The sequence below is a fragment of the Silurus meridionalis genome, chromosome 29, assembly GCF_014805685.1.
Source record: "Silurus meridionalis isolate SWU-2019-XX chromosome 29, ASM1480568v1, whole genome shotgun sequence".
NCBI lineage: Eukaryota > Metazoa > Chordata > Actinopteri > Siluriformes > Siluridae > Silurus > Silurus meridionalis.
In genome coordinates this window covers 2,000,641-2,018,140 of record NC_060912.1, presented here as the reverse complement: position 1 = coordinate 2,018,140, position 17,500 = coordinate 2,000,641, and the positions used below count along the sequence as shown (strand labels likewise).

Below are 17,500 nucleotides of genomic sequence, written 5' to 3'. Positions count from 1 at the left end.
CCTGCACGTCGTCGGGAGCTGGGATGTAGGTTGCTCGCTTGAAGGTGTCCGTCACATTTCGGAGAATCTCCACGGAGAATAAGAGGTCACCGCTGTAATAGCTGTGGCGGGACATTAACTCCAGGAGACTCCTCACGATCTGAGACATGCCCTCCCCTGCCAGGGTCCTCTGACCCTTCGCAAGATGCTCTCGTAACTGAGGAAGAGGATGAGAATCACGCGTTTGTTCACTTTCAGTTATTTTTTTTTTTTTTATACTAAACATATCATGGTTTATTATATAGAGCTCCGACCTCAACCCTACTGAACACCTTCTCTCTTTAGACTCACACTTCAAACTCTAGTGGAACATCTTCCCAGAAGAGTGGAGGTGATTCCAACAGGACATAGGAACTAAATGTGGGATGTCTTTCTTTCTTTCTTTCTTTCTTTCTTTCTTTCTTTCTTTCTTTCTTTCTTTATTTCTTTCTTTCTTTCTTTCTTTCTTCCTTTCTTTTATCCTTTTATTTTCTTTCTTTATTTTTCCTTTAATTTTCTTTCTTTCTTTCACACACAAATAATTCAAACGTTTCTATTGATAGCTTTAAATTAAGAATATATTGTATATATATATATATATATATATATATATATATATATATATATATATATATATATATAATTTTATTTATTTTTTCATTTATATATATTACAAAAATAATATTTTATGTATAAATGTTATTTCTTATATGTGCTCATTATAATTAATACATCATGTAGACAAGGCTAAAAAAAAGGCCTCAAAAAGTGAAAAAAAAAATTATAATAAAAATGAATACAAATAAAATAATACTAATTAGATAATATAATTGTATCAAAAAAAAAAAATGAGATGATAAAAATCATCCTCATTATCCTCATTATCACCATCATCATAAAGTGTTTAATGGAGTATGATGCCATTAAAAAAAGCCTGACCTCGTTTATCACAATATATTAATAATGAAATATTAATAAAGAAACATCTTGCAACATTTCAGGCTGCACACCGGTGAATGCTGTACATTTTGTATATTTACAGCATTTATTCAAGGCAACTTACAATAAACTTATTTGTGCACATGATCATTTGAGAGTCTTGCTGAAGTGGAAGCTTGGTGGTCCTGGAATTTAAACTCATGACCTTTTTATCCAAAGTCCAACATATTAACCATTGGAGTTCCAACATCCCACTTCAACACCAATAACAGAACGATTCTGCTAATGTCAGCGCTCAATGCTAATCACTAAACTGTATTCAAACACACTCCCATGGGGAACAAAACCCAGATTGATGCTTTGCGAGCAAATAGACCTCATTGATCCTCATTTAGAGCAAAGCACGTACAAGTCCTGGAGAATCGGCAGCCGCTACAGGTTAAAACCCCATCGCAATCATGGCGCGTTACAGCCCGAGCTCTCCGAATGTCCTGTTTATGGTCGGAAAAGCAAACTCATCGATTGACTGACGCCGTTCCAAGACAATAGCAATCAGGCCTGGGGCGAACATTGTGTGATTATAATGAAGGGTTAGTGAACAGGTTAACAGTGTAATCAGGCTGATTTAATCATGGCCTCGGAGTAAAAGAAAAAAAACGCTGACCCCATTCAGGGCGAGGTTTAATAAAAAGAATGAAATATATATTATAAATAAATAAAAAACACAAAGCATAAATACATAAATGCGCAATTAGTACGGAGGAAAAAGGTCAGAGTTCGACAGTTGGAAACGAGAAATATCAAGCGGCGAATCGATCGATCGCTTCTCGTGCTCTCGTTATGGAGAAAAGAAAACAAATGACAAAAAACAAGGAAAATGAATGGTCCGATTGGGTTTGGTGTTTTTAGACTGCAACGACACGCTTCTGCTCAGTCAGTATTGCTTTGGTTTGTTTTCTGATCCGCAATTGTGAAACACGAAGTCTCTTAGAGCCGCCTTGTCCTGGTTCCTGGTTGGAGAGAGATGATGTTCTTGGAGAAAGTGGCATCATCAGTGCATTTGCTGATGATGAGGCTGATTTGTTGTTTGAATGTCCACTCTGGAATTTTTTGTACTAATGATAAATAATATGGGACAAACTAAAGCAGCAAATTCAGAGATCACAAACAAAGTAGTAGAACATGGGGCAGGGTGGGGCAAGATGGAATGTGTGAAGGAGGGAGGTTGTAGCTCGGGGGTTAAATCAGGGGTGTCCAATCTTTTCCACAATGGTGGTGCAGGTTTCCATTCCAACCAATCAAGGCAACACCTCATTGAAAATGAAAATCATGTCAATTTGGTGTGGACTTGATTGATTGGAATGAAAACCTGCACCCACACCGGCCCTTTGTGGAAAAGATTGGACACACTTACGTTAAGGCATTGGCCTGTGAATCGAAAGTTTACATGTTCAAATCCCAGCATCACCAATCCGCCACTGATGGGCCCTTGAGCAAGGCCCTTAACCCTCAACTGCTCTTTTGTAAATCACTCTAGATCACAAGATCTCCCGTATGCCATAAATATAAAGGTTTTGTACATGGTATAACATTGAAAGAGGAGAACACGTGTAGAACTCCCATTTCCTGTCACGTTCTTTCTGCTTTTGAAAGACACCTAGTGCTCCATACGAGCTTCACGGAGCAAAACCAGGATGTGGATGAAGCCCCTCGTTTATTTTATTATAGGCAAATAAAACTCTGAATGAGCCGTATTTGAAATATTTCACATTTTCAGCTCTAGCTTTTAAATTAATTTTATTATTAGTTTTTTTTTTTTTTATTAAATAGATGATAAACGCATTCATTTCTGTTTTAGAACAAATAAATAAATAAAAAATGAATAAATAAATAACAAAACTAACTAACTAACTGCTTAATTAAAAAAAAGCTCTTGCATGTAACTCTGTTGCATGTTTTTTTTATTTGTTTATTTGTTTATTTTTTTAGCGTTTCAGATTCATTTTAATCCACAAATTTGTATGTATCAAAAAAGGTCAAAAAATCAGACCAATAGTATCCCTGGGTTGCATGTAATCAGAGAACGCATGGCAGCCGAGACGAGTGCGAGTGTTGAATAAGAACGTTAATTATAAAAATGCGGGCAAATTTAAACAAATTTTAAAAATAAATGTAGAATAGGCTACGGTCGGGCGATTAGCAAAAAAAATAAAAATACGCGAGGCAAGAACGAGAAAACCAAGCGAGAAAAAAAAAAAAGTAGAAATGCATGGAAGAGAGTAACAAAGAATCTGACAAGGTCAATTACAAGGTCAATCAAAGACAGCTGAGAAGAAAGGGACACGTGAGAGACGAATGAAAAGACGGATATAGACTTAAAAGACATCACGCAGAAAGAAACTCAAAAACGTGGAGTTGCACCATCGTTGCAAGTCAACTCGCTCTCTACATTCTGGCAGCAAAGCCTTCTCTGCTGGCCTTAACACTATAAGAAACACTGACCTACATTTACAACCTAAATTCTGAAATTTGTTCCATGAAATTGTATTAATTTATTCCCAATAGTTTATTCTCTTCATTCCGTAGCGTTTCTCTTCGCTGTATTGTTTCCAGTACGTGTATGTGGATGTTCGATTTTTTTGTCCAATCAGATTTCAGCCTCTATGCTGCCATGTCAATCTAATCTGCCCAGAGCCTTCAAAGTCAGTACTGCTGGCCTTTTAACCATTGAGAATATTACCAACAGGTCTGTTTCTTTAACCAATCAGATTTCATATTCGCCTCACAGGGCAGCTAGCTGGCCCAGAGGAGCGTCAGCATTTTTCCGTTCTCTGATTGGTTGGTCAGAGGGAAACTGTTACAGCCAAGTTCGACTGGCAAAACACATCTGTAGCGCTCTGCACACATTAATACATCAGAGTTCGACTTTTTTTTACGCCTACGGAGGAAGAGAAATTGATTTGGTCTCAGACATATTTAAAAATCCATTTTGAAGAAAAGCTAGACATGGTGAGGAGGTCGGCCAACCCCGAAGCTAGCTAGCGTGTCTCAGCCTGGAGAAGGGTTTGTTCTCCACTTCCAGACCAGTGAATACGAGCGGTACCACTGGATTACAGCCTCTGAGGGGCGCTGCACATTATGAGTCTGCATCTCTGGTGAGTAGGTTGTGTTTTATTTAGATTTTTAATGTTTTTGTCATGTTATTTCCAAATATTGATTCTGAACTGCTCCAGATGTTGTAGGTGCACAGTTGCGGTTGTAGTGTAGAGTTTTGGAGTCTTTAATGGGTTTCCTGCTTTAGTAAAATGGTTTTAAATGTGAAATTGTGAAATGCTTTTCTCTCTATAATACCATGTGTTGTTATATTGCGTTTTTGTATTGTATGGATGGTTTCTATAATCGCGACGTGATAGTGGTGGTATTAAGTGGATTAATAAACGAAATTCTTTCAAAAGGTGTCCTTGGGGTCCCTGGTATTTAACATTTCTGATTGATAAATAAAAAGATGCAGCAAAAACAGAGAAATTGTACAAATATGAGCTATCACTTACAGATAAATGTAAATATCTATATTCAAGTGAGATGCATCGGGCGAAGCTCGGAGGACCCCAGTAAGCAACTCCATTTGCGTCCAGCAAACATCGACGACTAGCAGATCCTGCGGGGAAAAAAAGAGAAAGAAGACGTGAATTTTTCTTCATACACAAGATTGGAGGAAAAAAAACAACAACAACATGCCGAATAATAAACAGGGTGGAATTCAAACTGGTCGGAAAAGTGCCTGTGGTAAACATCAGCGAGAAAACCATGCTGCTAAACCACATTTACTCAAACTTGCATCATGCTGCTCTTGTGCAATGGGCCTTGACTGTGCGCTCGCCCATCAACCCGACACTGAGACTGATATTTAGCGTCCTGGGCAAAACTCAATGCTCCGTTCACACACCGATCCACAGGGAGACATCAAGTAAAAACAAAACAAAACAGATGTTTTTTTCTATCTCATTCTAGAAGATTGTTTGATTTCCTGAGTTGACCATTACTTACCCCAGTGTTTAGCGCTTGAACATCACTGGCAACATTTCACCAGATTTTATTTGCATACGCTATCTGCTGTTTTCAATTGCATTCCACATTTAGTCCCCATTTTCCTCCATTATTCTGGGAAGATGTTTCACTAGATTTTAAAGTGTGCTTGTGCAGATTTGTGAGAATTCAACCTGAGAAAACTCAGGTACTGATATAGGTGACATGAGGAGACCTTGGGTGCACTCAGTGTTTCAGGCCATCCTAATAAAATTGAGGTCGGAGCTCAATAGGAGGCCACTTAAGATCTTCCAGTCCAACCCGTGTAAAGAATATCTTCACTGAGCTGGCTTTATGGCATGAAACAAGATTGGTTCTATTAAGACATCCTATGAAATTGTTAACCTCCAAGTTTCTGGTACTCAGTGGTGTCCAAATACTTCCAAATTGTGTATGAGGCATTTTGACCCCAATGGCCTTTCATAATTCAGCTTAATAAAGCTATGAGAATCAAACCCGTTCCAGCATGGCAATGCACAAACACACTCTACTGGAACATCTTCCCAGAAGAGTGGAGGTTCTTATAAGATCAAATGTAGACTAAATATGGAATGAGACGTTCAAAAAGGACATACAGCTCTTATAGTCGTGTTCTTTTAATGCTAGTTGTGAAGTTGTTTGATGGTGTTACACATTTGCTGCATTCCTGAAAGAACGTAGAGGTTGCCTGTCACACTGACGTCACATAAGATCATTGCTACCATGAGTACAACTGATAAAAGTGCGATAGGAGCAAAGATTGATGAAAGAAACAGAAAGGAAATAAATCAGCTCAGACTTTTGTAGAAAAACAATATCATGGAAGTCGTTATCAGATTTTCCTTCAGAAGATGAATGTGCAAATTGTTCAGGGTGTCTTTATCTCTGTTGTTTCAATGTAAATGTGCAAAAAAATATAAATATATAAAAAAATTAAAATAAATGATTTTTTTTTTTTAAATTAGCAATTAAAAAATTGTGTCGCAAATACAAAAATTCAGCAGAAACCTAATGAAATTAAATTAAATGGACAAAAATGTGATTTATTAAAAATAAAAAAATAAAACAATATGTTAAATTAATGTAATAAAAAAAGAATATAAAAATAAATATTAATTTATTGATGGATTAAAAAAATATTATAAAAAAATATATTAAATGTAATTAAAATTCAAATTTTCTAAACATTTTAATTTTAATTAAAAGAATTGAATCAAATTAAATGACATAAAATACAAGAATTAATGCATAACAAAATTCAAATTGAGTAGAAATTAGGCATAGATCTGTCTAAAATATAAAAAATGCAAATAAATAAATAAATAAATAAAACATTTAATTAAAAAAAATGAAAGCAAATAAATAACCTTTAATTGGATTTGTAATAAAAAATTACAATTTAATTAAAAGATTCAGTGAAATTCAAGATGAAATTCAATTAATAAACGTAAATTAAATTAACAAAAGAAACAAAATGAAATCAAATTAAAAAAATAAAAATTAAATCACAACTAAAAAATGAAAACAGATTCACATCAATTTTAAATTACACACTAGCATGCCGTTACAAAAAAATAAAAATAAAATAAAATTGAAATAAAAATGATTTGAAAATAAAGCTATGAAAACCCAGGCATTTGCTCCACACTGTTTAAACTCAGTCTAAATCTTTTTTAGACTGTATATTCTGTCATAAATGGTTACTCTTACTTATTTGATATGCTGTGTGCCTCACACACACACACACACACACACACACACACACACACACACACACACACACACACACACACACACACTGAGCTCCTAATCCTTAACAAACTCCAAAATTAATTGCACTCAAATCAACTTATTTTGGCAGTAGTGAAGGGGTGATTGCCTGCGGTGAGGTTTTGAAAATGAATAATTGCAACACTGATGGAGTTTTATAGTGGAGCTTAAACTGATAACAAAAGAATCTTTCAGAACACCCAGGCATTGATTCCGTGTGACTTTTATTATTTATATTGTATGTTTGACCAATAAAAAATACTATAAACAGTGCTGATGCAGGGAATAACATAGAATCATAGTCTGATGCTATGAATAACATCTAAAGTCAATTCAAGTGAAATAGCAAATTAGTGGAATGTTAATTAGTCAGCTTCATAAATAATGTTTCTTGAGACTTGATGATGTTAATCGGAGATTTTAAAAAGGTAGACTTCCAGCTAACGTCAACCTGACTCGGCGTGGCCACTTGACCCTCCAACCCAAATGAAAAATTAATTCCTGAAAATATTTCTCTTCATGACTAATCCTTCCCATCTTCACTGAAAGCGAGACCAATCTCTTTGCTATCAGTGAAATCTAGAACAATGTTTTTAACAATCACTGAAAGCTTGACCGAACCCTTCCCAACCTTGACCAATCCATCCAACATTTACTGAAAACTTTACTAAACACTCAAACAATCACTGAAAGCTTGACCAATTGCGCCCAACTTTGACCAATCCCTCCAACAATCACTGAAAGCTTGACCAATCCGTTCAACTATCAGTAAAAGCTTCACCGATCCCTTCAACTATCAGTGAAAGCTTGTCCAAATCCCATCAAGTATCAGCGAAAGCTTGACCGATCCCTGCCCAACCTTAATCAATCCCTCCAGCAATAATTCAAAGTTTACCCAATTCTTCAAGATCTCAGTAAGATTTTGACCACTTCCTTCTACCCTTCAAGACAGTGTGACCAAACCACCTAACCCATACAAAAAGTTTGACCAAATCCTTGATTAATACCTCTCATCCTCACTGAAAGCTTGACCAGTGTATCCCACAATCATAGAAAGTATAAGCAATCCATTTCCTCACCACTGAAGGTTTGACCAATCCCTCTGACCCTCCCTGAAAGCTTGACCTGTTATGTCCATCCTCTAAAAGATTCACAACTACCACAAATCACCACTGAAAGTTTGACCCAACCCTCCTATCTTGACCAATCCCTCCCACCCCTCTAAAATATAATCATTTCCTAATCATTTCTGCAAGTGTGATCAATACCTTTCATCCACACCAAGTTCTTACTAGTTCCCGCCATCATCTCTGCAAGTCTGATTAATCCCTCCTGTCCTTACAGAGAGTTTGACCAATCCTTCCCACTCCACTGCAAGCTTGACCAGTCCCTCCCATTAGGGCAGAACGCTTGACAAATCCCTCCCACCCCCAGTGAAAGCTTGACCAGTTCCTCATTTTCTCCCAGAAAGCTTGAAAAAGTCCTTTTCACTACTACTGAAAGTTTTAACAGTCTTTCTTATCCCTAATAAGAATCTTGACCAGTTGCTCCTATCCTAGATAAAAGCTTGACCAATTCCTTCTAAACTTTCCGAACAGATGAAACCAGTGCAGCACATATTTTGCTGAAAACCCTGTGGACAACTGTTGATCCCATTGCGACAGAATGTTTGACCAATCCCATTCACTCTTGTTTATCCATCTCACCAATTTCTCCAAAAAGTTTGACCCATAGGTCTAGGGTCTTGACCAATCAAGCCACATATTTTTGTTACCACCAGGACCCTAACCAAGATAATGCATTTACTAGAGAATCGTTACCCCTCACACAAGCCCCTCACGCTGAAAATTTAACTCCACCCACTCGCAAAACCATTTTATTGAGTTTTAAATAATTCCAATCCCAATAAGAACAATGTAGTTCACTAGGGATGAAGGTAAATGTATTAGGAAGGTCTGGGAGAAAGTTGTTCTCCTGATGTCTGAGGCAAAAACTCACCAGTGGCATTTGATGGACATTTGTTGTAGACCGTCTCTCCAGCTGAAGCTCTCTTCCATGTCATTAAGTCTTGGTACTCATCCTTGCATATCTCATGAGGTGCTATAAACACACACAAATACACATTAAATCAGATTATATGACAATATGAATAAAACATACCGTGCTTGTGATAGGCTTGGAATCTTTTATGGTTTTTTTGAGACACGTGTATGATCCTTATGACCAAAATGTATACAAACATACACAAGAATGAAGAAGACAGTGAATGACTGGAAAGAACATTTGTCAAAATTTTACATTTTTTAGATCTAAATCACCTAAATGAGGATGAGTTTCCGTTATTAGTCTGGTTCCTCTCAAGGTTTCTTCCTCATAACATCTAAGGGAGTTTTTCCCTGCCACAATCACATCATTCACCTTAACTGCTAAGCTGCTTTGAGACAATGTTTGTTGTGAAAAGCGCTAAAGAAATAAACTTGACTTGACTCAATGAAAAAACCTTGTGTATGATGGAGACCAGGAGAGAAGATGTTAGCAGACTGCCTAAACCCTACAGTCAAACATGGAGGTGGAAGCTGGGGGCTGTTTCAGAGCAGGGAAGGTGGGAGACTTATTCCGGAACGTGAAAGTATTAAACATGTCTCCCATTCCATACTGGCTCATTGGAAGCAACATTCGGCTGGAGTGAAATCTATCATGGAACGACCTGCCCAGTCACCACACCTAAATCCTATTGAACTGCTCTGGGATGAACTGAATCACAAGAAAGAAAACTTCAACTAGTGAAAAACACCTGTGAGGTTTTCAAGTGTCACAGCAAAGTTTTTTTAAAATGTGTAAAACAGATCTTCATGCCAAGGAGGATTTTTCAATAAAAATAAACTGCGCACATTTATATATATATATTTGTATCTTTCAGAAACCATAATCGATTAGCGTTTCAACACGTTCGAGAGGAGCTGTATAATGTACTTTGCCATAAATGAGTAAAATATTATATAATATTGCTAAATCAATGTACTTTTTTAAATTTTTTGGAATAAAATTTTTTTTTTCTTTTTATTTATTGTAATGATTTACGATATTCCTCTAATAAAGCACCTCATATTATATCATTAATCCATTACCTACAAAATAATAATAATAATAATAATAATAATAATAATAATAATAATAATAATAATAATAATAATAATAGGACACCAAAATATTATTTTCATAATTCTCAAAAACATCATTTCCATTATATATTCATTATAAAACGCTTCTTTAAAAAAAAAAAAAAAAAAAAAGGCTCAGTGAAGGTTGTGTTTATTATGTGTTTTTAACACATGATGAAAAACAAATGATGAAATAATTCAGTTTAAAATCTATTTCTTTCTCAAAATGTAAAATATGTGAAATACTCGTTCTTATTATGCGATGGTTTTAGGGAGTTTGTGGGACTCCTAAACAACCCATCTGTACATGGGAGTTTGTAGCTCAGTGGTTAAAGTGTTGGACTCTGGTTCAGACAGTTCTAAGTTTGAATCCCAGCACCACCAAGCTGCCACTGCTCAGATGTAAATCATTTTGCTTAATGCATTGAAGCATTTCATATGAAGCACTGTTTCCAAAAGACAGGAAATTGAAGTCCCCAAGATGTCCCCTACATACATTTAATCTTTGGACACTCATTGCAGGACAACACCAATGTGTATCATATTATTTATCCTTGGTGCAAATAGCTCCGGATGGATATTTCTTCCAAAAAGCCCACCAATGAGATACTTCCATTGATCCAATTTGGTATTGAGGGATTTTTATGATCGAAAAATAAACCATAAACACTGAGCAAAAAGCAAAAAATCCAGATAAGGAGATAGAAAAGATATTGTCTTTGTACCGCTCTGTGAAAGAACCATAATATAATGATATACCCAGAATTCTTCCAAAAAGAACTGTGTATTTAAGCTAGACTTCATGTGCTATTCGTTTCATGGACTTTTTTTTTCTCAACCAAAATTCTGAAGGACACTGCGTTATTGTAGACGATCCATTAAAGGCAATTGAATTACCTTCCAGCCGTCACATCAGACCGATTTCTTTCATCCACCATTAGAATAAAGAAAAAAAAATGAAAACGTGGTTAAAAAAAGGAGGCTGAGTTTTTTAGGAACGTTCAAACTTTTCTACTCGTATTTCTCACAAAGTTCTTGGACAAATCTTTGTCTTTAAGGCAGTGGCGCAGCTATAAAAAAAAAAAAAAGTCTTGATACGGCTACCGCAGCGACGCCTGACATTTATTTAATCTATAGTCTCCCAAAGCTACAGTCAAAGAGCCGCTTATTAAAATCTGCTGTTTGCTGTGCTGCGCTGACAAATCGCACGGGACGACGTGCCTCCGCTGAAGGAGGGAGAGGGAACGGAGGGGAAAAACAAGCAGAGGAGGAAACAGAAGGCTCTGTCATATGGAAAAAAGAGAGACAGAGGGACCTAAAGGTGCACAAATATTTGAGCAGGAAGGAAAAGAAAACCAGACAGAATGGAGGACATGCGACAACAAAAATAAAGGATGGAGAGTGGGAAAAGAAAAGTGAAAAAAAGATGGATGCGAAACACACCTAGAGAGAAAGGAGCAAAAGGAGGGAGAAAAGGAATGGTGAAATGCAGACTGATTTCCGATGTCGATTCAGCACTTTTTAAAGAACAAAACTACGACACGTCGACTAATAATTCTATATAAATAATTGTTTTTAACTGATGCATCGCGATACGGATGTCAACTCGCACTCTTTTTTAAGTCAATTCATCACGTTTACTTTTATGTCGACGCGAATCGGTGAATCTTATCATCCCTAATCCACTCGCACATGCACACGCACCTGGGCACTTCTTGTCGTTGCAGGAGCGCACTTCCTCCCCTGAACCGTCGCAGGGGTAATTCTGGATTCCTGTGCCTTCGCACATCCGAAAGCGACGCTGCCAGCCCGAATCGCACGTCTTCGAGCACAGGCTCCACTGGTTCCACGAACCCCAGTTTCCACCTCCTGGAAGAAGATGAAACAGATTGTATATTGTGACGCTTTTAATGCTTGTCGTTCTGCACAAAATGACGAGACAAGGTCTTGCAGAGGAGGTCCATCATTTGTCGTTTTTTCCAGTTGCCGAAAATACATTTCAATGATAATGTTTTGAGCCACAATAATGCTTGTTTAGTCCAAATGGATGGAAAATTGATGACTAAATGTGGAACATCCTGTTATAATAAATGCCACTCTCCTGGGAAGATGTTCTACTAGAGTTTGGAGTGCACTTGCAGAGATTTGTGGTCATTCAGCCTCAAGTTCTTAAGTTTAGATCTGATGTAGGTAAAGTTGAAGTAAAGCAAATTTGTTTAATAGGGTTTTTAGCTCTAGAGCAGATGTTGCATTCCAACCCATGTAAAGCTTAAACTTAATGGAGCTCACTTTGTGCATAGGTTTGAAACTCCAAGTTCAAGTAAATGGAAAATGTAGGCATTCTATACAGTTGTGTGCCTCCAACATTGTGGAAAACATTTGGTAAAGAACCACACATGGCTGGAACAGTCAATTGTCCCAATACTTAGAGTGTGTTTTTTGGATATCACACTCGAATTCCTATTCCCAGCTCATTAGCACATTAGCCTTAGCACATCATGACACCTTTCATGCTTGTTACAACATGCACTCTATCCCGTGTCTTGTTTCTTTTGCGTCTAGCCATGTTTTTTTTTTTTTCTAGTTTATCCGCTTGCACCGCATTAAAATGTATCCGCCCTCGCATCCTCTTCCCTTCTCGTTACGCGACATGTATTTTTAGCAGCGTTTCTTGTTGACTTCTGCCGAGTCACCAAAATATCTCTGCCTACTTTCAGTAAAATGGGATACAGGGACACGGCCGGGAATTGGAAAACTCCACTGCTCTAATACTGTGTGTACTAAAATATGTCAAATCATACGCTGGATGTGTAAGTGCCTGATGGAAATCAGGAAAAGGTGCTTCAGCCCTGCTTTTAGGAATTATATTTCCTCATAACGGGCAGATGTGATTTTATTAAATCCGGCAAAAGGATTAGCGATAAACAGAAATAACACAATTGGACCAAACAGGCAGTCAAACCAGACAAAACAATCACCTGTAAGACAAAACAAGCGAACACCTGAATTTTCACGCCATACGTGGTTCTTTTCCGAACTGTTATTACAAAGCCTGAGGGACGTCTCTGAAAGTGGTAGCATACATTTTTTTAAATTAGGAAACCCATCCTGTTCCAACATAACAAAGCACCTGGTCCAGCTCCATGAAGATATGCTTTACAAGGGTTGGACTGAAAATCTTGAGTGGCCTCCTATAGAGTTCAGACCTTAACCCTATTGGGGAAGTGGTAGATCGATGGTTGAGACTCTGGGTTACTGATCAGAAGGTTGTGTGTCCAATCCCCGGTGTAGCCAAGATGCTAATTTTGGGCCCTTGAGTAAGCCCTGTCACTTTGCTATAATGTAAATGCACCTTTACTTTACTTTTTGTTCTTTATTGAACACTTTTGTGATGAATTTTTAACATTCCCCAGGATTACATCAGGACCTGACTTTAATAACTGGCTGAATGAATCTCCACAAATCTCCACAAACACACTAAAAAATCTGGTATTCTAACTTCCCAGAAGAATGAAGGTTTTTATAAAAACAAATGTGGACCAAAAGTGCAATATTGATGTTTAAAAAAGGACATATCTTATGGTCAGATGTCCACATTTGGAATGAAAATCTCCCATTACAACCTATGTGACCCAAATCTTTATGTAGTTCTTTTTAATAAATGACTTTGCTTCATTTTTATTGAGGTTTGTTTCATATAAAGCTAATAAATACAATGAAAACGTATGGAAAAACAAGAGAGTTCTTGGGAAAACACAGAGACGTTCCAGTCTTTCGCTATTCATAGAAATAAATTCCCTAAAACGTACCATCGCAAGGCCGGTTAGTGCAATCCCTGGTTTCCGAGTGCGGCCCTTTACACTCGGCCCAGCCGTGTACGGACACGCTGCAGCGTCGCTGCCTCTGCTGAGTTCCACTTCCGCATGATACTGAACAACCAGACCATGAAGCCCAATCCAACCACTGACCTTCCACTTGAGAGTGATGGAGAAAGACAAAAAAAAGGTGGAGGAAACTGTAAGCGCAAACTGATACAAATAACACATAAAAATCACGTGGCATTAAACTAATATTCTATACCACATTACCTGGTTTATGTTGGTTTTGATGAATTAATAACTACAGCTATATGAACATTCATGTTAACATTATCGTTTCTATGGTAACGACTTTTTCCCAGAGACTCAACTTAAAGGTTCTTTCCATACCGTAAATGCATTTAAAAATGGATAAACATCTGTATAAGACGTTTTCCATGTCCAGATGTCGAATTAGCATCTTTCGGAAGGAATCTCCAGTTTTTTAAATGATTTTATAAACAAAATTTTATTATATTATATATAACTGTAAATTTCAGACAAATTTTTCTGGTAAAAGGAATAAAGCATTTCAGGATATAGCGTTCGTGATACACTCGCTCACGCGAACATTACCTTTTAATTACCTTTCTCCCTTTATTTCTTTTATTTCTTTTATTTATTTCCTAAATTGTCTATTCTCTGTTTGGGTCTGGATTTTTACACCGCTGTGCGTTTGTCTTATGAAGTCTTACTGGGTATATTTTTTATTTAATTTAATTAAATTTTTTTTTACTATCGCTTCTTTTTATTCTTCATTTCAAATAATTATATTAATAATTAAAAAAAAATTCTTAAAAAAAAAAAAGAATAATAATAAAACGAACAAAAGGAAATAATTATCATTATTAAAATTAAATAAAATTAAAATTAAAATCATGATCATAACTAAATACGTTCTTACTTTACCATTATTATTATTATTTTTATAATTATGCAAATTCTTATTCATTACAAATAAATTTTAATTATTACTATTACTACCACTATCATTAAATCAGTTTGTAACTAATTAAACAAATAAATTTTTTTTATTTAAATCATCATCACAAACAAACATTTGCTAAGTTAGAATAAATAAAAATTTATTTATATTATATGCATTTTTAAATGAATAAATGTTTTTAAATAAATCCCAGTTCAAATCTTTGAAAGCGTTAGTTTTTTCATCTATTATAGTCGAGATTTACTCAGTTCTATAAACCTGCGCCATAAACAATCACCTAAAGCATCTGCATAATTCACACACATAACCTCCATACCTCCAAATCACTGAATCATCAGTGAAAACCTTTTAATTCTCAGGTCTTGATATACGGCTCTTCGCACATAAACCGCTATGATGAGGTAGTACGGATGTAATAGTAAGATAAATACATGTACAGTTAGGATGGAGGACGCTTTAATCCATCCTTGTGCTCATCCCCTGCAGTGTGGTGCGTTGTTGTTGGTTATCAGAAGAAAAAATGTCCGATAAGAGTAAATTTAACAACATTAAAGTACTTAAAAAATAAATCGGTAAGGCAGATTCATATCTGCAGGCAATTACACCGAATAGAGATTTCCGATATCAGTTAATACAAGCGTGAATGAGAGTCTTCCTTCCCACTGATATTATGAGTGTTCACTGGTTCTCATTGTCTGGTGAAGGGGTTGTTTGGGTGGTGCTGGCAGGGATGTGGTGCTGGGGTATGGTAGGGGGTTGAAGGATAATTTGTGTGTACAAAATGCTTTTTTTGTTTGTCTGAATTATGAGTATAACGAGCTTCGTATCATCACTTAACACCAATTTTTGTGTGGAATCAACAGTGAATTGCGCGATGCAACATAAAACACAATACCGGGGAATAAAAACATTTTTCACCTTATTATAAGTAAATAATAAGGTGTATAGTATATAGCTAGCTGTTAGCATTCATTCTATTTATTATAATGCTTGCTCAGAGATTAGCAATAACACTGTTAGCAAGTCTTGGCTCTTTTAAACCATATGCCACATTGATTAGTATGCTAGCTACTGTTCATTTGGATTAGCAATAACACTGTTAGCAAATCTTAGCAAAATTTTGGAGTCTTATCTTTTAAACCATATGCTTAACTGATCCTCTAGATATAAAGTCATATAGATGTATGAACTTGTTCATCTTCAAGTTTTTAAAGAGTAAATGCACTTTTGAATTGCACCGTGTAAAGAATTCGAGTCATTATGACACCTCTGCTGGAATTACCTCAGGAATAAAACATGACACAGCATGCGGTGATGTGAAAATAATCAATGATTGAGTGGGTGATGTGAGATTGAGTGGAGCAAAGGGATTTTTTTTTTTTTTAACCACACTAAAGTCGATTATTTTCAAATAACATGTTCGGTATTGTGAAATGTTTCATTTCTTGTATATATATATATATATATATATATATATATATATATATATATATATATATATATTTTTTTTTTTTTTTTTGTTGTGTTGTTTTGTTATGGATACCATGGAATGTTCTGGTAGGTCCATAGAACAACCTCATAACAACCTCTGTTTATCTTATGCTATAGAAGCTAAAGTATTGGAACGCTTGACTTTTCCAGCTGTATGTGCTTTTTCCACAAAATGTTACCACAAACCTGGAGGCACACAATTGTATAGAACGTCTCTGGATGTTGTAGAAGGAAATATTTCCTCTACTAGAATTCTGAGATCCAAACCTGTTCCAGCATCATAATGCCCTTGATTACAAAGTCAGCTTTATGTAAATCTGCTTTACATGAATTGGATTGGAAGATCTCCTGCCCTATTGAACTCCTTTGGGATAAAAGTGAACACTGGCTGCACTCCAGGACTTTTCCCTCACCTACATCAGTACCTGACTTTACTAACACCATGTGGTACACTGCGAAATCTAGTGGAACATCTTCCCAGAAGAGTGGAGGTTGTTATAACAATAAATAGGAATTAATTTGGAATGGGATGTTCAAAAAGTCACTCACTGATCTTCTGGTCAGGCGTTCCAATACTTTTGCTCTATCGTGTATAAGCTACGTGTATGTAAAGAAAGGAGAACACACACACACACACACACACACACACACACACACACACACACACACACACACTACCCTCCCTGCCATTAATATACATCCTTATACATATATATATGATTTTACAAAAGTTTGTGGACACCAGTTTGTTATATGCTTTTTTTCCCCCCGTCTCTTGTTATCCCCCCTCCTCTGAAAAGATCATCGTCTAGACAGCGTTCTGAGATTCACGGACATTAAAATCAACACTGTGCTGCTAAACCTCTTTCTGAGTGATCCCGATTCCTTTAAGATCAGACCTTGACAGATAATTATTTTATTTTTCATCACGATAATCCCTCAAGCATAAAGAATAAATTGACAATGAAAATGATGATTATGTTTCCATGACTCGCGTCCCTCCAGAGAAGCCCTCTGACTCAAACCTGACTCCATCCATACTTTGTGCAAATGACTATCGTCTCGCCGTGATGCATGAGCTGGGGGGTGGGGTTCCAGAAATCTGGGGTTTAAGCTGATTCCAGTGTGATTAATGGCGTGTGTTCGAAACATATTTGCTTTGCCAATTGCAGGCACATGGAAGATGGAGCACGAGATGGAAAATAATGGCCTTGCCATCTCTACTCGCCTCAGTGTTTATTTATTTCATTTAT

At 36.4% G+C, this 17,500-nt stretch overlaps 1 protein-coding gene across 8 annotated transcripts in view; it reads right to left on the bottom strand.

Moving 5' to 3' along the window:
- The window catches only part of adgrb2 (adhesion G protein-coupled receptor B2), a 333,861-nt gene that overhangs the window by 140,463 nt on the left and 175,898 nt on the right, over positions 1-17,500 (bottom strand). For 6 of the 8 annotated variants that reach the window (XM_046843925.1, XM_046843929.1, XM_046843931.1 and 3 more), the window contains exons 5-9: positions 13,763-13,927; positions 11,658-11,822; positions 8,791-8,892; positions 4,509-4,615; positions 2-196 (exon numbers count right to left, since the gene is read on the bottom strand). In XM_046843925.1, coding sequence (XP_046699881.1) covers positions 2-196; positions 4,509-4,615; positions 8,791-8,892; positions 11,658-11,822; positions 13,763-13,927 — 734 coding nt within the window. The remainder of the gene's footprint in view (position 1; positions 197-4,508; positions 4,616-8,790; positions 8,893-11,657; positions 11,823-13,762; positions 13,928-17,500) is intronic. The other 2 variants (XM_046843932.1, XM_046843933.1) reach the window with 1 other exon arrangement.